The sequence below is a fragment of the Rana temporaria genome, chromosome 8 (assembly GCF_905171775.1).
Source record: "Rana temporaria chromosome 8, aRanTem1.1, whole genome shotgun sequence".
Lineage (NCBI taxonomy): Eukaryota > Metazoa > Chordata > Amphibia > Anura > Ranidae > Rana > Rana temporaria.
Genome location: NC_053496.1, coordinates 149,980,972 through 150,004,352, shown reverse-complemented (window position 1 = coordinate 150,004,352; position 23,381 = coordinate 149,980,972). Strand labels below are relative to the sequence as shown.

Genomic DNA, 23,381 nt, shown 5'->3' with positions numbered 1-23,381 from the left:
GTACTGTGTGTATATATATATATATATATATATATATATATATATATATATATATACACACCATGACAGGATGCTTAAACATGCTATTTTTAGAAATGTAAAAATACCCCTGAAGAAGACCCTGAGGGTCGAAATGCATTGGGGCATTTCCATACATCGATGATCTAAACATCAACCCAATAGGGAATCACTGTCTGAGTGTATACTCTTTTAATCCATTGCGTCTCGCTTCATAGATACCAGAGCTTATATGTTGTCCCATTGTCTCTCCGATAATAAAAATCTTGATTTTTTACTAACGTTTGTATCTTCATTGCTGCTAAAAAAGCCCCTGGGGCACTCTCTTTCTTTTAAAAAAAAACCTGGTTGAGAAAACCTCTGCATTGGGACTGAATCGCCCCCAAATTGCTGGTGAAGTGGAGCGGAATCAGACATACCTCTTAAGGAGGAAATACTCGAGGCGGTTGCCTGCACAGAGCGCCACAGTGGGAGACTCTAGACGAGCCATGCAACTCAGGAGCGTCTGTATCGGCGTGGAAAACTGATCCATGCGGTGGTCCAGGTCATCCAATCTGGAAAAAATATTAACAAGTGGATTGGGCTTGCATCTTCTGAATTCATGGCCTTCGCCTACTGTCAGAAACCATGAATCAGACCGAGACAGAAGTACAGATAAATCACTTGTTAATAATAAAAAACAAAAAGGTAAACAGAGTAAGCATAGTCAAAACATAGCCAGAGTTCAGTAACCGGATCGGGTAGTCGGCCAAGCCAATGTACAAGAGCCAGCGTTAAGTTAGTGAACAGCAAGCTAGATCTGTAGCCAGAGGTAACTTCAGTCAAGCAGGTCTTCAACTGGAACGCAGAGAAAAGTCCTCTTGTGATGTTAACACAGGCGAAGACGAAGAGCAAATGAACTGGAAGTCCTTAATGAGGCAGAGGCTGACAAGCGGATCATCAACAGGTGGATCACTGTGGAGAGATGGAAAGCTGGCAATTGGCTAACAGCTGAGCTGCCAGCACAGAGAAGGAAGGGCTGAGTCCAGCCTCGAACCTCCTGCTTTTAAACTCCCAGGCTCCTTTCCCTGGACTTTACTGCTGCCCTGGAAGGTCACTGTGTCAGAGAAGCAGGAATCCATGGTCGCTCCTTTCTCCTCCTTAGATAGAGTCATAGCAGCTCAGCAAGGACGCAGTCAGCTGGCTGACAGGTACAGCGGATTTTCGGTACCACACACAGGACACTGAGTCAGATGTAATCACAGTAGGAGCATTGAGAGGACAGATAGGATCATCCAGCAAAGAGAATTGTTTCCTCTCACTGCGTCGCTTCGGCCCCACCCCCTTAACATTTCTGAGAGGAGAATTTATTTTTATTGGTTACTTTGAGGCCCCATTCACACCTAGCGGTTGGTAGCTTGATGTCTCAAGCTACAAAATGGTGAGGTGAAAAAATCAATTATTCTCTATGGAAATGGTTCACATCCTCCACTCAAACGGCTGAAGCTAGAAGCTCCAAAATGCCAGAAACTCAAACAAGTTCTGGAGCTTATTTTTAGGCAGATTATATGCATTTTTCTTCTTTTTTTTACATTGGTGACCATTTGACCTGTACAAAATCGCGGCAAAAACGTGTCAAATTCGAGATAAAAAAATGCGACTTTCTGCCTGAAAACGAAATGCTCAGGTGTGAATGCAGCCTAGACTTTTCTAAATAAGTCCCCTTTGCTCTAGGTTTGTTGTTCCTTTACAAAAATGATGTGGTCTCTAATGAACATTTGCCAATGTTCCTAATAATTTAATTTGCAGATTATTGTTCCCCTTCACAAAGCATTTACCACTACAATGTGGTACATGTTTATCTTAGTAAAGAAAAAGATTTCACAAATGGAGGACCATTCTTTTATGTCATTGGGGATACTCTTTCTGTTGTAAACACCACATTCCTGAGCAATAACCTTTTTTTTATTTCCATTAAAGAGCCAAAGTATTTACACAAATCTCCACTGCCCATCATAATTGACTAAGCATTAGCGAGGATCTCTTACTCATTACTTTCTTGTAGATCTTCCTCTCACCTCATTGTTAAGTGTTGTTATTTTTCCTCACAGCCTCTTGGTAGCATGAAGGAGGTCTTTTATTCCTTGATGTTATTACATTCCTTCTGACTTCATCTTTAGTAATTGAGTTTGGCAAATTGAAACAATTAACGCTCCACTGAGGATTTCAACCCAAACTCTGGTTACATCCGCTGGAGAAGTGTGGAAGCATCTTCACTTTTAGATCCAAGCAGGAAAACTCGGGACACATTCATAAAGACAGGAATTCATAAAGACAGACATTCAAAAACTCAGGGGACAGGATTTCCAAACTGCCTAGAAACAGCTTGGACATAAAAAAAAAAACTAAAAATTGGAATTATAAGCCACATCTATATGGAAAAAAATTTAAAGGCACTGAGGACCTACTTATATTTAAAATCTGCAAGATCACTACAGAAAAAAAAGGGCTTTGTGAGTTTAATGCTTTAATAATGTATGACTAATAGCTTGGAGAATTCTCTTCTGCATTTGTGAAAAGTTGTTCAAACTCCAAACGTTCTAAGACGTGTCTGTGATTAAGGCTCATTCTAAAAGCTTTTAAACAAAAACTGGGTCTCCAAGAGAAAAGGACACAGCTTGGTGATAGCAGTCTTGTAGAATTTGGGTTGGTGGAAAGCTTGGTGTATAAGAGCTATGGGTTTTATCACCGACTTCTTTACCTATGAAACAACTAAGTCAGTGGTGGTTAAAAGCTGGACTATTGGAATCATCAACAGAGCAGTGCAGCTCCTAATTAAAACCTACTTTGTATGGTAGTACTTTTTTGTGTTTTTATGGTTTTATGCTATATTTGTATAGGTTTAACTGCCTTTTTTTTAAATAATAAGAAAGAATAAATTGTAAAATGCTTTAAATGACAGTAGATTAATGATTATTTTTCTGATTGGTTGTTTTGAGTTACTGCTTGGCACATATCACAATTGCTCTTTCCATCTATTGAACAATCCTGTATATGCTTAAAGTGCTGAAATTACATAATTATTGCTTTGAATTTATATTTGACACAAATTTGTACATGCCATATTTTACTTCTGTTCATCTTGGGCTTTAACAACGCTGAAGGAGTTACTACAGAAGTTAGAATCAGTCAACCCAAAATTTAGGTTCCTCCATTAAATAGCTCTTGCGGATAACATCGGTGTGATCACTCTGCCATAATTTATGGCTTTGTTCCCAGTCATGTTTGTATTGAATTCTGCATAATATAAAATAAAGATTAAAGAGGAAGCCAAAGATGTCACTCCTGGAATTCCCAAGAGATATAAGAAAATAGGTGATTTCAGCACTATCAAAACCTGAAATATTGCATTATTAGTTAACCTACTGCATGATTACACAAATAGAAACACATACTTTTTTTTTTTTTTTAATAAATCTCTATTAATTTTCAAAATCTTTTCCATACAAAGAATGAAACCCTACATTTACATTTACATTTCAATTACATTCATCATTCCTCTGCTCTCTTCTAGAGCCTCCATAAAAAAGTAATTCATACCTTTCACCCAACACAAATACCTTTTACCCACCTCTATCTCCCTTTATTCAATGGTATGGTTAACCTCCCCTTATACCCTATTTATCCTGACGCTGGTTATGGGATTTTTTTTTTTTATAAATTCTTTAGCTGTTATAGGATTTTTTATCCAACTCGCCCATACTCTCTCATATTTCTCCCCCTGTCCTCTGTTCCAGTATGCCTCCCTATAAAGTGTCAAAATGCTGTTTACTTAATTTTTCCAATGTATCACCGAGGGAGCTACTGCCTTTTTCCCAGTTTAAAACACTATCATTTTCCTAGCATAGAATAATAATAATATACGCCTACCTGTGTTCTCCTTCCCACTGAAACAGAATTTTCCCTGCCAATCCTAGCAAACAGATCTCTGCCTCCTGTTCCAAGATTATTGATGTCACTGTGGCAATCATTCTCAGAACCTCTCTCCAAAATACCACTATTTTTGGGCATAACCAAAATATATGCATAAAGTCTCCCTGGAATGTCTGCACATCTCCAGCAGTTCTGAGGGGTTTGTCGGGAAAATCATATGTAAATTTATATGGCGTATAATGAATCCTATGTATTATTTTAAATTGTATTAGTTTATTTCGAAGTGATATCAATATCTGCAATAGGAACCTCCATACTTCCTCCCACCTCTCCATCAAATTTGGATCATATCTCTTCCATTTTCACTTAATTTACTCATATCTGACGATGTAGACCCCAATAAGTACCCATAAAAAATTGAGGCTGTCTTTTTTCCACTTTTTACCATTTGCTCCAAATCTGATTCTATTAATCGCTGTTAATAGAAACACATACTTAGATATCCATTTTAAATCAAGGACACCAATTTTTACATACGGCAATGTGTAATAGCCATGGCAAGGCAGTCCCTCTTCTGATCAGTTGTACAACTTTTTTCCTTGGTGTTCCTTAAAGTGTGTTTTAAGCACAGTACAGATTGTACATTTTGATATTGTAGTTGGTGTACAGTATAATTTGACTAACTTGGTCACCTTATCAAGTACTGGAATATTGAAATGAAGTGTTTTCTGTTTTGATATAGTGATAGCTAGGTATTAGCAATGTACAGATGGTTAACTGATGTTCAGCTCAATTCACAAAGCTTTATGTAATTAGTAATATAAGGAAAAAATTTGTAGAGAATGGCAATTGCATGCATGTTTTTAGTGCCACATCCAGTATTTGAAACTAAGAACAAAAACCCCTTGTGGTGGACTTTTAGGCCCTTTCACACTGGGGCATTATTCAAGCGTTTTTCAAGCGTTTTTCGAGCAAAGCCTCATCTGCAATCCCATGTGCTGGTAAAGCACCGCTAAGACCCTAACGTTTTAGGCGTTTTTGAAGTGCCTCAGTGGAAAGGGTAAGGCGTTTTTACAGCGCTTTCAATTCATTTCAATGGAGAGGGGAGTTTTGGCAGCATTTTTTTCAGCGCCCAAAAGCTGCTCCAAAGATGCTGATTGCAGGACTCAGTGTGAAAGGGTCCATTGAGATGCATGGAGATTTATGAGTTTTTAATAGCGCTATTTTAATGCTAAAACGCTGTAAAAACGCTTCAGTGTGAAAGGGGTCTTAAGGAAGTGAAGAGTATAAAAGTATTAGAATAAAATATAAAATAAATTGTATAAAAGAATTGAACATATAACATATGGAATGCATTTGTAACATTATCACTGTTGTACATGTAAAAAATATTACAGTACTCTTGGATCCCAACGCGTTTCGGGGGAAATGACGTATCTCCTTCCTCAGGGGTATGTATTGGCAAGAGAAATTTATATTCTAGAGAATAAAAGTATATTGAAAAGAAGAGTAAGTATATGCCACAGTTGTATATTATAATTGCATATATACGACATTTCACAAGTAATTTAACAAAGTACACTTACATATTTTTGGTGAATAAGTAAGTTAAAACTCCAAGGTATTAAAAAATTAGACATGTGCATTTGTTTTAGTTCAAAAGCATTATCGTCCGAATTTCGGGTATTTTCATTTTTCTCTTGCCAATACATACCCCTGAGGAAGGAGAAACGTGTACTCCGAAATGTGTTTGGGTTGCAAGAGTACTGTACATTTTACATGTACAACGGTCATAATGTTACAAATGCATTCCATATGTTAGATGTTCAATTATTTATACAAATTAATAAACAAATATTTGTTTCTAATACTTTATACTCTTCATGTGCCTCAAAAGTCCACCACAGAGGGTTTTTGTTCGTTAGCTTTAATAATATAAGAATCTTTGGGCCAGATTCACAAAGAATTGCCCTGGCGCAGCGTATCAGAGATATGCTACGCCGCCGTATCATACCTGGCGGAATTTCGTATCCAGGAAGATTTTGGCGCCGTAAGTAACGGCGGCGTAGTGAATTTCTCGGCGCGTATTTCAAATTGTCATTTTTTGAACGTAGACGTGAGTTACGTCCTTTCCTATTCACGGACGACTTACGCAAAAAATTCAAAATTCGACGCGGAACGACGGCCATACTTTAACATGGCAAGTCTATCTATACGCCACGAAATAGCAGCTTTAACTATACGCCGGGAAAAGCCGACTAGCGACGACGTAAGAGAATGCGACGGCCACGCGTACCTTCGTGGATCGACGGAAAAAGCTAAATAGCATACCCGACGCGGAAAGCGACGCAAACTCCACCCAGCGGGCACCAAAGTATTGCACCTACGATCCGAAGGCGTACGAAGCCGTACGCCTGTCGGATCGAAGCCAGAGAAGCCGTTGTATCTTGGTTTGAGGATTCAAACTAAAGATACGACGCAGCAAATTTGAAAGTACGCCGGCGTATCAGTAGGTACGCCGGCGTACTCTCACTGTGAATCTGGCCCTTTGCTTTTAGCCATGCCACAGTAAATTTTAACCATATTGGCTGACATTTGTCACTTTTTTTTAAAATAAGGATCCTCATCCTGGTGGTATTTTTGTGAAGTATTTTGAATTTTTTGAGCCTTATACAGACAGAGCTAGCTGAGTTGATGTCCAACTTCAAACACAGAGCTGAATATAAGTTATAACCATGCTTTTTTTTCTGTCTGTTTGGTGTATATTTAGCAAAAATATAATTCTATTATCCAGTTGCAGAGAGATTTATCAGTATCCTTCTACTGCACTGACCCTACAAGCCTTTCTCACTAATAAGCACTGATTACCAGTTACAACAGATGGATTTTCATTTGTGATGCTAGGATCATCCATCAATATCAAGTAATGCATAGCCAGCAATACGGGTTATCTTTCAAATACCTTTCAATCATGGAGATACTTAGACTATTTATTAACCACTTTGCGCCGGGAGGGCGTAAATGGACGTCCTCCCGTTTCAGTTTGAGCCGGAGAAGGAATCTGCTGTCGGCGTAAGTTCACCATAGGGAATACCGGTGACCAGATGGTCCCTGGCAGTCTTTATGACTCTCGGAGGCCTGGCAGTTGTAAATACTTCCGTGTACTTGTTTTGTTTTTTGATCTCAGGCTTTCCAGCCTGGAGGAGAGATGTGTGGTCTTATTGACCCCAGATCTCTCCATAAAGATGACCTGTCATGCCCTATTCCAAGGGATTTTTACATCCCTTGTAATATGAATAAAAGTGATCAAAAAAAGAAAATGTTTTAAAGGGAAAGTGTAAAAAAAAATGAAAAAAATAAAATAAAAAAACAAAGTGTTATGCTGCGTACACACGCTCGGAATTTCCGACAACAAATGTTTGATAGGAGCTTGTCGTCGGAAATTCCGACCATGTAGGCTCCATCGGACATTTTCTGTCGGAATTTCCGAAAACAAAAATTTGAGAGCTGGTTCTCAAATTTTCTGACAACAAAATCCGTTCTCGTAAATTCTGATCATGTGTGGACAATTCCGACACACAAAAATCCACGCATGCTCTGAATCAAGTACGAGACGGAAGCGCTCGGTCTGGTAAAACTAGCGTTCATAATGAAGATCGCACATTCGTCACGCTGTAACGGACTGAAAAGCACGAGGCTGAGAAGCGTGAATTGTCTTTTACCAAACTTCTACTAGCACGATTGGTACTGAACTTCCCTGTAATAGTGCTGTCGTATGTGTTGTACGTGACCACGTTCTTGGTGTTCAGAATTTCCACCAACATTTTTGAGCCAACATCCGTCGGAAAAAAATCCACCGTTTTGTTCTTAGAATGTCCGATCGTCTACGCGGCATAACTTGTGCGTGCGCAATTTTAAAGCATGACATGTTGGTATCTATTTACTCAGCGTAACATCATCTTTCACATTATACAAAAAATGGGTTAACTTTAGTGGTTTTTTTTACCACTTCCCATTCCGCGTATTGTAATATGACGGCCCGCAAGGTGGCTCTGCCATCCCAGGTGGGCGTGATATGACGTCCTCCGGCTTCCTGGTGGTCTAGGGGGCACGTGCATGCGCCGCTCCACTCGGGAGCTCATGCGATGTCCGCCGGGCACCTGTGATTTCTGGTCACAGAACAGGAACCTGGATCTGTGCATGTAAACGCACAGATCCACATCCTGTCAGAGGAGACAGATCGTGTGTTCCTTGTATATAGGAACACCGATCGGTCACCTCCCCCAGTCAGTCCCCTCCCCCCACAGTTAGAATCACTCCCTAGGTAACACATTTAACCCCTTGATCGCACCCTAGTGTTAACCCCTTCCCTGCCAGTTACATTTATACAGTAATCCGTGCATATTTTTAGCACTGATTGCTGTATTATTGTTAATGGTCCCAAAATAGTGTCAAAAGTGTCCGATCTGTCCGCCGCAATGTCAGTCCTGACAAAAATCGCTGATCGCCGCCATTACTAATAACACAATTATAAAAAATGCCATAAATCAATAACCTATTTTGTAGGCACTATAACTTTTGCGCAAACCAATCAATATACGCTTATTGCAATATGTAGAAGAATACATAGCCAAAAATGAGGAAGAATTATTTATTCATGTGTAGCGGGGTCATATTGTAAAAGACTTGTGGTAATATTGCATACCTAAATTCCTCCCCTGGAGTTCCAGTTACTTGTATATACAGTACTTGTTTGTTTATCTTTTTCTAAAGAAACCAATGCATTGTGGGACTAGAGGTACCAGGAGAAACACACTCCATTGACAATTAGTACACATAAACTACAGTTCCCACAATGCCTTGTCTTCCTGAAGCACATGACACCTCTGCACAGACTTATGGGGGAGGTTATTTAAACACTGGGTGGAGCCGAACTCGCTCTTTTGGGACCTGCAGCTCTCCCTCTGCGGAGCTGTGGAGAGCACCACAGCTGAGCTTTTAGGCCTGAAGCCTGGGCCTGGATCCACCGGAAGACCAACCATCCGGAGTAGGACAAGATCAAGTGTATCCAGTTTGTGTTCCATGAGATCGGATAGACTGACTGATGACTGGAGCTGTGGAAAGCAGGACACCGGAGATCATGTGCTGTGGCGTGGCCGCTAAACCGTTTATCTTCAGTAAGAAGCCTAGGCAGACCAGGCCTGTTCGGGTGAGAGGGTACTTTCCCAAGTTCCATCCCCAATAGCTTTGTGACTTACAGTGCCTCACATCTCAGAAAGCCATACTGTTTACTGATCTGTTTAAGGAACATCTAAAAGTCACGCTGGCCATATTGACTGTTGCTGACTGGAGGATCGGTTCATTACACCTGTTGATTATACTTTAGACTGAGCCTAAAGACCCCTGTGGATTACAAATATATTAAAAAGTGCACCAACGAGCCTACAAAATAGACTTCGTTGCTGAGGAACTTTTTGGAGTGAGCAGGCTAGGCCTGATTGAGATTTGTCAGCAATTGCATTTCAATAGACTGCCCACTAGGGGAGCTTGCAAGCATAGATTAGTTAAAGGAACACTAAAGGCAGAATTTTTTTTTTTTAAATAACAAACATGTTATACTTACCTCCACTGTGCAGCTAGTTTTGCATAGAGTGGCCCCAAATCCTGTCTTCTGGGGTCCCTCGGCGGCTGTCTCGGCTCCTCCTCGCAAAAGCTTTCCACGTTCATGCAAGCTCCCTCGCATGGTGGAAAGCTTTTGCGAGCACGCTCCCGTGATACAGCGGCAGCCATAGCCGCCGACTGTATCACTCGGCCCCGCCCCCCGGCGCGTCGCGTCCTCTGCTGTTATTGACAGCAGCGCCAGCCAATGGCTGCGCTGCTATCAATCCGCCCAGCCTAGCCAATCAACGGCCAGGCTGGGAACCGAACAGGATGACAAGCACGCGCGGTGCTGTCAGATGTCTTTTTACCTTAATGCATAGGACCCCTTTAAAGTAAATTGTAGGATTCATACTGTTAACATTCTTTTTGTTGTTTAGTTGACTCTCGCAAAGGGCCCTTTGCAGAGACAGAGATATATATATATATATATATATATATATATATATATATATATATATATATATATTGTACAGGACGCCATGGGAATGGAAAGGGTTAACGCACCTGTCTAAGGAAGTAGTTTAAAAGCAGACAGGAAGTGCAGGTGAGAGGAAGGAGTGTAGGAGAGTCTATGCATGGTGAATGGTGGACAAGGAAAGCTGTGGAAGCTATGAAAAGCTGTGAAAGGACTTGGCAGTGTCCTGCCTGAAAGCCTGCTACTAAAGGACTTACCTGCAAGGACTGTTTAACTGCGATAGCAGTTATGAGCTGTACAAGTCGGTGAGACTGTTATTTATTTTGTTTTTGCTGCTGCTAAGCCATTTAAGTTTAATAAACCTCCGTTTTGATTTAAAAAGCCTGTGTCCTGCGATCAAGCTGGTCCCCCAAACATTACACTGGTGCTCGAATGCGGGCAGGACAGAATAACAGGCATAAGAAGAGGAAAAAAAAAAACGTTTTTTTTTTCTGTTGCATTGGACTTTATATTGAACTGACATTTAAAGGGACAGTACATTGAGTTTATGTCCTGGGTTAAAGCTGCACAAACATTGAAAGTTGAAGCAATGGAGGAGCTAATTAAACAGCTGACCCTGGCTAACATACAAGCGCAAACTTACCACAAAGAGGCGCTGGCTCTGCAGCAAGAAAATACTCGCCTGTTGGTGGCCCAGTTAGCAGCCCAGCAAGCAGCCCAGCAAGGGGTTATGCAGGCTCAGGTGACTGCCTTAAAGGAAGCGGTGCAGCAGCTGTCTCAGGTTCAGGAGCCAGCGGCTGTTGCCCCTGGCAACCAGGTGACTGTGAGGGCAAGCCATTTTCTACAGAAATTGTCCCTGAGCGATGATGTAGAGGCATTTCTTGCTACGTTTGAGAGGACAGCGGAGAGAGAAGGATGGTCTCAGGACCAATGGGCCGGCCTCATTGCTCCTTTTCTCACTGGAGATCCTCAACAAGCCTACTTTGACCTGCCACCAGATGATGCTAAAGACTATCAAAAGCTAAAGGCAGAAATTCTGGCTCGTCTGGGGGTGACTACTGCCGTTCGGGCCCAACGTGTACACCAATGGAAATATCGTCCAGATCGGCCACCCCGGTCTCAAATGCATGACCTGGTGCAACTAGTAAAAAAATGGCTGCAGCGGACCTACCAAGCGCATAGGGCCTAGTCTGCCACGGCCTGTTCGACCAATTGCTGCCCTTCGAAAGGATGTTCCAAGGAGCCCTGGGACAAACACCCCGGAAGGCCAAGAGACACTCCCGGTACCTTCGCAGCGTTCTGTTCCTGTTCAGAGAGGAGGGGATGTACAATGTTGGCGATGTCATTCCTGGGGTCATACCCGGGCACACTGCCCACTGCAAGAGGAGCCCATGGAATGCGGGGTTCTTCGGAGGGGGTCTTTTTGTGCCCACAAAGTGTGCACCACACACCTCGACCTGGATGAGGAAAAGTTTGAGTGTGAAGTCCAAGTGAACCACCTCCCTGCCCGGGATTTGTTGGACTCTGGAAGCATGGTAACCCTGGTTCATCCTATTAGTGATTAGGAAGATCGGTCCGGTAAGAAAAACTTTACGGGTGGTATGCATTCACAGGGACACTAGAGAGTACCCGCTCATCACGTTGTCTATCTCCTCAGCATGTGGCACTGTTACTCAAGAGGTGGGGGTGATAAAGAACTTGGTGCATGATGTTATAATAGGACGAGACTGTCCATTGTTTACAAAACTGTGGGAACAAGGAGAACAGTTCAGAGACTGGGGAGAAACTAGCCCCCCTGTTCCTGCTGCTGAGAGGGATAACCCTGAACTGCCAAACGTTAATGTGGACCCAGAATGGGATTGGGTTAATGGTGATGAAAGTAGTGTTGATACTATTGAGGATGTCAAGATATGTGGTCCACAGACCTATCAAAACACTAAGGGGGAGGAGCCTTTCCCACTTCAGGTAATGCTGGGGGAAGAGGATGAGGAAGTGGCCTCTACCCCTGCGCTGCCGGATTTGGGTGTTCCCCAGGGGGCATTTGGGACTGCTCAGATGCAGGATCCCACTTTGGCCCATGCACGGGAACAAGTTGTAGTAGTAAATGGGGTTCCCCAAGAGCCAGGTGCGAATGAGAGGTGGCCACACTTTGCAATATATAATGAATTGCTGTATCAGGTTACCAAGGAGAGAGAAAATGTGGTAGAGCAATTGTTGGTACCCCAACAATATAGACGAAAGGTTCTGGACCTGGCCCATAACGATGTGTTAGGGGGACACCTGGGAGTTGAAAAAAACGGAGGCACGGATCACCGACCGGTTTTACTGGCCAGGTCTGAAAGCAGAGGTAAAGAGATACTGTACCTCTTGTCCCACCTGTCAGTTGACCGCTCCGGTGACTCATTTTCGGAGCCCTTTGGTCCCTCTGCAGGAAAGGATCCAAACCGTGATGCCGCTAGTCAAAGAGCATTTGCAAAAAGCCCAGGAGGCTCAACGACGGGTCTATAACAGGGCTGCTAAAATAAGGCACTTCCAAGTGGGGGATCGAGTAGCGGTGCTAATTCCCACTGTGGAAAGTAAGTTCTTAGCCAGGTGGCAAGGACCCTTTGAAGTTGTGGAAAAAGTGGGAGAGGTCAATTATAGAGTCCACCAGCCAGGCAAGAGGAAACCGTATCAGATATATCATGTCAACTTGTTAAAGCCCTGGACAGACAGGGAACCGGTGACCTCCCTGGCTAGTGCAAGGCTTGAGCCACAGGTTGGGGTGGAGAGTGTCCAAGTAGCAAATACCCTATCTAAATACCAAAGTCAGCAGGCAAAGGAGTTCTTGCAGAGAAATAAAGAGAAGTTTTCAGACTTACCGGGGCTAACTAGTATCATAGAGCATGATATTATCACGGAACCTGGAGTTAAAGTTTTTGTCAGGCCCTACCGCATCCCAGAAGCTCAAAGGAAGGCCGTTTCAGAGGAAGTAAAGAAGATGCTGGACCTGGAGATCATTGAGGAATCGCAGAGTGAGTGGTCGAGCCCGATTGTGTTGGTACCAAAGCCCAACGGGACTCTGCGATTCTGCAATGATTTCCGGAAGCTTAATGAGGTTTCACGGTTTGATGCTTACTCCATGCCCCGGGTAGATGAACTTATTGAGAGACTAGGTCCAGCTAGGTATATCACAACATTAGACCTTACCAAGGGGTATTGGCAAATCCCATTAACTAAGGCTGCTAAAGAGAAAACTGCTTTTTCTACTCCAGAGGGGAGTTTTCACTACAAAAGAATGCCTTTTGGACTGCAAACTGCTCCAGCCACGTTCCAGCGAGCAATGGATAGGATTTTACGACCTCATCGGGAGTATGCCTCAGTGTACTTGGACGACATAGTCATTTTTAGCAGAGACTGGGAGTCACACTTGCCCAAAGTCCAGGCAGTACTGGACTCTCTCTGGAAGGAGGGGTTTACAATAAACTCTGAAAAATGTGCTTTGGGAATGGAGGAGGTGAAATACCTGGGCTATATCGTGGGTAGAGGGGTGGTGAAACCTCAAGTCAGCAAGGTAGACGCTATAAAGAGTTGGCCCCGCCCCCTCACAAAAAAGCAGGGCATGGTGGGATACTACGGGAGGTTCGTACCCAACTTTGCCACATTGGCGGCTCCATTGACCGATCTGACTAAGGGTTGGAAATCGGTCATGGTGGAGTGGAATGCAGACGCTGAGAAGGCTTTTTTGGAGCTTAAGTCAGCACTGTGCCAACACCCTGTCTTGATAGCGCCCAATTTTTCTGAAGAGTTCATTGTCCAAACTGATGCTTCCGATGTAGGATTGGGAGCTGTATTATCACAGGTTGTTCATGGTGAGGAGCACCCAGTAGTCTTCCTCAGTAGGAAGTTGACACCAGCGGAGAAAAACTACGCTATTATTGAAAGAGAGTGTCTGGCCATTAAGTGGGCTCTGGTGTCCCTCAGATATTACCTCTTGGGGAGGAAATTTAGGTTAATTTCTGATCATGCCCCTTTAACGTGGCTGAGGCAAGGTAAAGGGACTAATGCCAGGATTACCAGGTGGTTCCTGGCGCTCCAAGAGTTTAAGTTTGTAGTGGAGCATAGGCCCGGGAGACTGCATCAAAATGCAGATGCCCTCTCCCGAGTCCATTGTTTGAGCTCCACTGTTGCCTCCACCTCCTTGGCGTTGGGGCACAGGGGGGGGATATGTACAGGACGCCATGGCTGGGTCCTGGAAGGACGTTATATTTCCCCTCTGTTTGGACTGTGGTGCCTTTAAGGGAATGGAAAGGGTTAACGCACCTGTCTAAGGAAGTAGTTTAAAAGCAGACAGGAAGTGCAGGTGAGAGGAAGGAGTGTAGGAGAGTCTATGCATGGTGAATGGTGGACAAGGAAAGCTGTGGAAGCTATGAAAATCTGTGAAAGGACTTGGCAGTGTCCTGCCTGAAAGCCTGCTACTAAAGGACTTACCTGCAAGGACTGTTTAACTGCGATAGCAGTTCTGAGCTGTACAAGTCGTGAGACTGTTATTTCTTTTGTTTTTGCTGCTGCTAAGCCATTTAAGTTTAATAAACCTCCGTTTTGATTTAAAAAGCCTGTGTCCTGCGATCAAGCTGGTCCCCCAAACATTACAATATATATGTGTGTGTGTGTAAATCATTGTTTTTCTTTTATTTCTTACATGCCAAGTAAAGTTATTCTTGGTTTAACCACATTCATTGTGAGGTGTGTTTGCTCCTGGAGTCTGCAATCAAAGAAAGGTAACAACAATATATTGCATGTCATCCTGAATGTTTGATTTGTGTGTTATTGGGATCCCATAGTTACATGTGGGATTCGCAATATATTTGCAGTTTGCTTGATGTGCCAAGGGAGGGTTCGAGCCACTTAAATGGGGTGGATAGATTAGTGAGAGTAGATCCTAAATCTAACCAGCGGCTCTTGCGGGTGTAGTGCTACACATTTTAAATTGGAATATTTATTATAGCAAAAAGTAAAAAATGTATTGTGTTTTTTGTTTTTTTTAATTGTTGCTCTTTTGTTTATAGCACAACAAAAGAAAGCTGAATAGGTCATCAAATACCACAAAAATAAAGCTCTATTTGTGGGGAAAAAAATTATCAAAATTTTATATGGGTACAGTGTTGCATGACTGCGCAATTGTCATTCAAAATGCTACAGCACTAAAAGCTGAAAATTGGCCTGGGCAGGAAAGGGGCGAACATGCATTTATTGCTGTATTGAAGTGGTTAATTCATGAAACTTTTTTTCCCCAAAAAATAAGTTTGAAAAATTGCTGCGCAAATACCATGTGACATAAAAAGTTGCAACAACTGCCATTTTATTCCCTAAGGTCTCTGCTTAAAAAAAACATATATGTTTGGGGGTTTTGAGTAATTTTCTAGCAAAAAAAATATGATTTTTACATGTAGGTGCCAGAATGGCCAGAATGGCAAGTGGTAAAGCTAAAGACACTGAATTAAAGAAGCCCATGGCAAACATTTAGAAAATAATTCTAAGGGAATGCTCAAACCTTGTATTGCTCGTTGCACTGCAATATGAAATAAAGCAGATGGTTTGGACAATATTCAGTTCAATGAACAAAAATTCAGTAAGGAATCAGACATAAAGTTTCAATGCCTACCACATATTTTTCCTGAAGTTAGTCACCTAAGGTCACCAAGTACCATACACTAATGTTCAATAATTTGTGTAAAGTGACAATCCAATTTTTCTAAAGTAAAGTTCATACTTCTTGGGGAAGAGGCAACAATCGTATGATCAGTGGCAGACTGGCAGTGGCACTACAAGTGCAAAGTGCACTTGAAATTGCGCTTGGAAGTGCAGTCGCTGTAAATCTGAGGGGTAGATCTGAAATGAGGGGAAGCTCTGCTGATTTTATTATCCAATCATGTCCAAGCTAAAATGCTTTTTTTTTTTTCCCTTGCATGTCCCCCTCGGATCTACAGCGACTGCACTTTCGAGTGCACTTTGCACTTGTAGTTTGCACTTGTAGTGCATAGTGGATTTGCCTTTAGTAAATAACCCCCATTGTGTTATTGGCTTTTGGGATAAACGGTATGTACTCCACTCTATGACTTATTAATGTTATAACGTTCACCTATTTAAATGTAGTGGTTCTTTTCTACCTTCCAGCTAGAAGTTCCTTTCCTACTGATTTAGTGCTTATAAGACTCTCTAGCTGCATGAGTCTGGCCACCTTATTGTGCCAACATTGCAAGCCAATCATTTGCCACGCCACTTGCTGCCCAACTCCGAAAGAAAACACAGGATATGCTGAACCCCCTTAATCCACATCCATTCCATTAATGCCTCGCAGAGTAATACCCTCATTTAGTAAGGGCTAAATGACAGAGCTTTGCAGTGGTAACACATGGGATAGAGACAGCATTGAGTCCACCACAGGTTCAAATAAAACCCTCCTATGCAGAAAGTCCAGGGACCTGTGACAGTGTGCTCTCAAGTTCCACACAAAATAGTATAGCATTTAAGAGAGGCAAACTTGGCATATCCCACTCTGTCAGCACACTGCATATCCCCATGACACCACCTGTTGTACACATTTAACAGGATTTTATTCCATGACTCCCAGGCCAGGCTCAGATCAACCCTGCACCAGAGTAGTCTTCAGTATGGAGACTAAGCCGCAAAGTGGGGACACTTGATGCTTCAATGCTCTCTTCCATGCAAAAAAGTATAGCATTTAAGAGAGGAATGCTTGGTATATCCCATTCTACCCCAGACCACCAGATATGCCCATGACACCACCTGTTGTACAAGTGGGGACACTTAACGCTTCAGTATCTCACCACATCAGGGATGCTGACATCTGCCACAGTTAGGCTCCCACATCTCTGGCTGCTTATTCTTGTATACGGATATTATTATTTATTATTCAGGATTTATATAGCGCCAAAAAATTACACAACGCTTTACAGCATGGGGCAAGACAGTACAGTTACAAATCAAATCAATACAGGAGGAATCAGAGGGCTCTGCTCGTTCGAACTTATAATCTAGAAGGGAGGGTCAAGTGGAACAAAAGGTAATAGCTGTGGGGGATGAGGTGATAGAGAAAATGAAAATATAGTTGTTTGTAGGATAGGCTTCTCTGAAGAAAAGTGTTTTCAGAGATCGTCTAAAAGCAAATAGAGTACAAGTTAATTGGAAAGATTGGAGTGAGGCATTCCATAGGATTGGAGAGGCTCTGGAGAAGTCCTGGAGGCGAGCATGGGAGGAGATGACGAGGGAGCTAGAGAGCAGGAGATCTTGAGAGGAATGAAGAGAATTAATAGTGTGAGGGGGTTAGCCAATCAGCGGGTGTGTGTGACCCCCCTGGACGGGTTCAGCACACAAAAACAATTAGGCACAGCAGACGGTGGTAGGAGGAAAACAAAAAGGTGCGTTTTTTTTGCACTATATACAAAACAAATGTGACAGAAACAAAAGAAATACAAAAATAAACCGCTTACTAAACACATCAGTGGCCCAGATTCAGGTAGCAATTGCGCCTGCGTAACCATAGTTACGCAGCTCAATTGCTGACTTGCGCCGGCGTAACGAGTTCTCCTGATTCAGAGAATTCGTTATGCCGACTGCAGCCTAAAATCTGCGTGGCATAAGGCTCTTATGCCACGCAGATTTTAGGCTGCATTCTTGCGTTGACCGCTAGGGGGCGCTCCCATTGTGGTCAGCGTATAGTATGCAAATTGCATACTTACGCCGATTCACAATGTTGCGCGCCCCCTGCGTACGCAAGTTACGTCGGTTGCGTACGGCATCTTTAGCGTAAGGCTGCCCCTGCTAAAAGCAGGGGCAGCCAATGCTAAAGGATACCCGGCGTTCCCGCGTCGCGACGTTCGAATTTTACGTTGTTTGCGTAAGTGAATCATGAATGGCGCTGGACGCCATTCACGTTCACTTTGAAGCAAATGACGTCCTTGCGACGTCATTTGCCGCAATGCACGTCGGGAAAGTTTCCCGACGGAGCATGCGCTGTACGCTCGGCGTGGGAGCGCGCCTAATTTAAATGATTCCCGCCCTCGGCGGGATCATTTACATTGCGCGCGCTTACGCCGGGCAATTTTGCCGGCGCGCCCTCGCAATTTACAGAGCTACTCCGTGAATCGAGGGCAGCGCAAATTATTTGCGGGGGCGTAGGGCAAAATCGTTGCCCTGTGCCTCCGCAAATAATGCGCAAGTGGTACCTGAATCTGGGCCAGTGTCCCTAACTAACGCCTGGGTACAGCCTAGTACTGCCCCAGTCCCTAACTCGCTGTTGGTTAGAGTTTTGGTAATAGTAGCCACACAGGCTTTGTCTCACCACACAAAGATCACTCCCCAGACTATTCACACAGGTCTGGTTCCAGGTTGGAGCATCTCTCTTAGCATGCTGGGAGTTTTTGTAGAGGACCTAATGAGCCCACCTAATTCAGCTGGGCTCATCAAGTCCTCAAAGCAGGACTCCCAGCACTCCCCCTAGAGGTACAAACTGGCATATAGCCTGAACCTAGGAGATATATATACAGCATCTTGTATGCAACCAGGGGATTTAACCTGCCCACTGTCACATACCCCCCTCTTGTTTCAACCTTGGGGTTGGAACACCAGCATTCAGGCATGCATGCACCCGAGACAGTGCGTCCACATTCCCCATTTGGATGTCAGAGCGATGTTCTACAGTAAAGTTAAATTCTTGTAGGGCCAGGAACCATCTGTTTACTCTTCTGTTTGTTTCCTTGTTTTGGGCCATCCACTTTAAGGGAGCTTGGTCCGTAACTAGGTCAAAGTGCCGACCCATCAGGTAGTATCTAAGGGAATCTAGAGACCATTTCACCGCTAAACCCTCCTTCTCAATGGTGGCATAATTTGTCTCATAGGACTTTAATTTCCTACTGAAATAAATGACCGGATGTTCTTCCCCATTCGAGACCTGGGACAATACTTCTCAAAACCCCACGTCCGACGCATCCGTTTGTACTACAAAGTCCCTGGAGAAATCTGGTGAGTACAAGACCGGCTGACTACATAAGGCTTTTTTTAAGGCCTGGAAGGCTGCTTCCGCGCCCGGGGTCCACTTAACCATGACCGAGTCTTTCCCCTTGGTCAGGTTGGTTAAGGGCACAGCCTGAGAGGCAAAGTGGGGAATAAATTGCAGATAATAACCAGCGATTCCCAGAAAGGCTCGTACCTGCTTCTTACTGTTAGGACGTGGCCAATTCTGTATGGCCTCGACTTTATTGACTTGGGGTTTTATCACTCCCCTCCCAATGGTGTACCCAAGATATTTGGCCTCTTCCTGTCCAATGGTACACTTCTTTGGGTTGGCCGTAAACCAAAAGTCTAGGACTGCTTGCACTTTTGGCAGATGTGAGGCCCAATCTGGGCTATGGATAACTACATCATCCAGGTAAGCTGCAGCATACTTCTGATGAGGCCTCAGAATCTGGTCCATTTTCCGCTGAAAGGTTGCCGGGGTATTCTGTAACCCAAACGGCATTCTTTTATACTGGAATGCCCTGTCTGATTTAGCCAGGGGAATTTGCCAATACCCTGTTGTGAGATCGAGAGTTGTCATGTACCGGGCTGTTCCCAGCTGGGCGATTCAACTCATCGATACGTGGCATGGGGTAGGTGTCAAAATGTGTAACTTTGTTCAGTTGTCGAAAATCGTTACAAAAACGCCAGCTCCCATCTGGTTTAGGCACTAAGACTATAGGACTGGACCAATCACTTTGGGATTCCTCTATCACCCCCAACTTAAGCATTTTCTGTACTTCCTCCCGTATTGCCTCCCGTCGGGCCTCTGGGATGCGATAGGGTTTTAGCTCCACTCAGGGCTGTATCTTGGCCTCGGCCTAGGGCGGCACTTTGCGGGGGGGCGCCAAAAAAAGCGGCCCCCTCCCCACGAAAAAAGCTCCCCCCGAGTTCCGACTACTGCGGCCACTTCCCGCAAATACAGCCCCCGGCATCGGCCAGCTTGGTGTGCGGCACTTGCTAACATTATGGGCAGGGATCGGTGCTTGCAGTGTTAGCGGCCGCCGCAGACTATTTTTTATTTTTTTTGCTGATGACGACTGCTCTCCGAGTCATCCTAGGCTGTACTGTACGGGTCTGTGTAAATCTGGCCGGGGAGCGGCGCCGCCCACTCCACCTGACTCCTGCTGCGGAGTGATCTCTGAGGGAGGGCATGGGCTCCTGTACAGCAGCGCGGGCCTCAAGGCTGGGGAGGAAGGAACTGGAAGCCATCACAAGCTGCCAAGGAGCCAACTGACTGACTGAATCTGAGTAAAGTAGCCAGAGAGTAAGTGATGAAGAGGAGGAGTGTTGTTCTTCTGACTGAGGGAGCACAGACAGTCACACGACTCAGGGAGGGACTGGTCTGGGACTGCGGGTCAGTGGAGGAGAAAAAGAACAGAGCAAAGGAGGAGGAGGAAAGAAGGTGCTGCTGCAGATCTGGGAACCTACCTACCGAAGTGTTTTAGCATGTGCAATGATAATGATTGCATCTGCATTCTGCAATCATCAGTACAGGCCAGGGCCCTGCTAATTGAAGTTTAAAATGTGGCCTTAAGAGGCCAATCAATAAATTCTATGTGTTTATTGACATACACAAATTCATACGCAAGGTGAACATGAAGAAATATTTCTTGAATAATAATTCCCAACCTACAACAAGTAGTGCCTCTGTGGCATTAGATAGTGGATTACGTAACATATCAATCCTTTAAATAGAGCCAATCACCAGAAACTTTTAAAAGTTTGGTGATATTTGATCTTGAGACGATTATTCCGAAAAAAGATGTTAACCCTCAACATATCAGACGGAATCACCATACTCGAATAAAGAAAAGAAATAGTGATAAGACCCGCTGATAAGGGGGGGGGGGGTGATTCTTAATAAACAGTTCTATGTGAGTCAACTAACAACAATGTTAAACGATACAAATACTTACAGGAAATTGGATAAAGATCCCTCATCTCAGTATGAGAATGATCTTGAATGTCTTATAGAAATGGGATATAGAAAAGGAGTTCTGATTAACCGAGAGAGAAGATATCTTGTTCCCAGTAGTGGTAGGATCCCGACACACTCCCCAAGATACACAAGGACATTTTATGTCCCCCGGGGAGACCGATTGTCAATGGGATCGGTTCAATCACATCCAGATTAGGTCAATATTTGGACCTCTTTCTACAAAAGAGTGTGGTCGAGACTCGGGCTTATCTCAAAGACACCAATAGTCTTTTACAGTTACTGGAGAGGGTGAATTTTACAGGGAAGGGAGAAGTATACTTGGTGACGGCTGACGTATCCTCCCTGTACACCGTCATACAACACGAGGATGCATTACTTGCTCTCAACTGGGCTCTATGTCAGCGTGATGACACACCCTATGACCAGAAAGTCTTTATTAGAAATGCTCTGGATTTTTGTCTGGGACATAATTTCTTTTGGTTTGATGGCAACTTTTACTCCCAGTGCAGAGGCGTTGCTATGGGGGCCAAGTTTGCCCCCAGCATAGCAAACCTCTTTATGGGGGAGTGGGAGGATAAAACCATTTTTTCTAAAGTTAGACCTCAGCTATTATTCTATAAAAGATATATAGATGACCTGTTTTTCATCTGGGAGGGAAGTTCAGATACACTACTATTGTTTCTGCAAGAATTAAATGACAACGAAAATAACATTAAAGCGGAAGTAAACCCATCAATGTAACATTTTCAAAGAACAGTTAACATTCCTGGCATGCCAGGAATGCTAACTGTCACATTGGTTGTGCTCTCAACCAAACTGTCAAACCATCCAATGGCTGGTGTCATAACTGATCACATGTGCAGCATCATGGCAGTTTAGTAGATTAAACAGAGGCCAAGATGGCAGCTTCCTTGGCTGAAAATCATAGGAGGGTTTACTACCACTTTAAGTTGACCAGCGAATTCAGTTTGAATAACATGCATTTCCTGGATGTCGATATCTTTAGAACTGGTAATAGGTTGGGAACAAAAGTATTCTTCAAACCGACAGACTCCAATAGTTACCTGCCTATGAGCAGTGTACACCATCCAATGTGGCTCCGCAACATTACTAAAGGCCAGTTAACTAGGGTCAGAAGAAACTGTTCTGAAGTCAGTGATTTTTTGTTGCAAGCTGAAGTTGTGAAGAATAAGTTTACTGAAAAAGGGTATAGAGATGAGTCACTTACCTCTATAATCTCTGATCTAGCCTCCATACCTAGGGAAAATGTATTGGGTGAAAATAACCGCACGGAAAACTACACCGGTCGCGAGTGGAACTTCTTTTCAGGGTTCCATTCACAATATAGGGAGGTTGAAGCAATTTTTTCCAACCATTGGCATATCCTTTTGATGGATAGAACTTTGTCTGCAGTTCTACCATCTCAACCGGGATTTATATATCGAAGGGCCTCTAGCGTTGCAGATAAGGTAGTATGCAAGGTGCTTGACCCTCCCTCTAGACCTTCATCCTTTTGGGATAGAGACAGGTTTTTCTCCTGTAGAAAATGCAGAGTGTGTAAAGAAGCGGATCAACCACTGAGGGTGGTAGAAAAATTCTGGTCTACGTCAAATAATAAGGAATTCTCAGTCAAAGAATTCATTACTTGCAATACATCCCATGTCGTTTACGCTCTTCAGTGCCCGTGTGGCTTGATATATATAGGTCGCACTAAACGAAAGTTGAAGGTCAGGGTTGGGGAACACATCGCAAATATTCTCCTTGGTTTTAAAGACCACAATGTCTCTCTTCATTTTAAGAGGTTCCATAACAAAGACCCCAGTGGTTTAAAATTATGGGGCGTTGACCATCTGAAACCTCCTTGGAGGGGCTCTAACTTGGTCAGAGACCTCTCTAAGAGGGAAACACAGTGGATTTTTTCTGTGGATACCTTATGCCCTAAGGGGTTAAATGTAGAGTTAGACCTGAATTGTTTTATCAGCGATTTTTAGAAGGATTGGGTCTATTGCCTTTTAATTAATTAATTTTATTAATTTTTATATATATATTCTATTTTTATATGTTTATCCTTTATATAAATGTATAATTTTATATATAGACTTGGATATAAGTCACTATTTATGCTTTTATTAGACGTATTTGTGATGATTTTATTTTAGCAATATCTAATGTTAGCTTTACTATCGTAATTTTGACATTTGAATTTATAGTGCAGGAGATGCTTCTGGTGTCATTTCCAGATCACTTGTATTAAGTGTGGGAGATGCTGCTGGTGTCATTTCCAGCTCACTGGTATTAGGGGCGGGAGATGCTGCTGGTGTCATTTCCAGCTCACTGGTATTAGGGGCGGGAGATGCTGCTGGTGTCATTTCCAGC

The 23,381-nt window shown here is 43.4% G+C and overlaps 1 protein-coding gene across 1 annotated transcript in view; it reads left to right on the top strand.

Moving 5' to 3' along the window:
- The first annotated feature begins 1,914 nt into the window (after positions 1–1,914).
- The window catches only part of P2RX3 (purinergic receptor P2X 3), a 736,403-nt gene continuing 714,936 nt past the window's right edge, over positions 1,915–23,381 (top strand). The window contains exon 1 of the mRNA XM_040320880.1: positions 1,915–2,851. Coding sequence (XP_040176814.1) covers positions 2,733–2,851 — 119 coding nt within the window. The 5' untranslated portion in view covers positions 1,915–2,732. The remainder of the gene's footprint in view (positions 2,852–23,381) is intronic.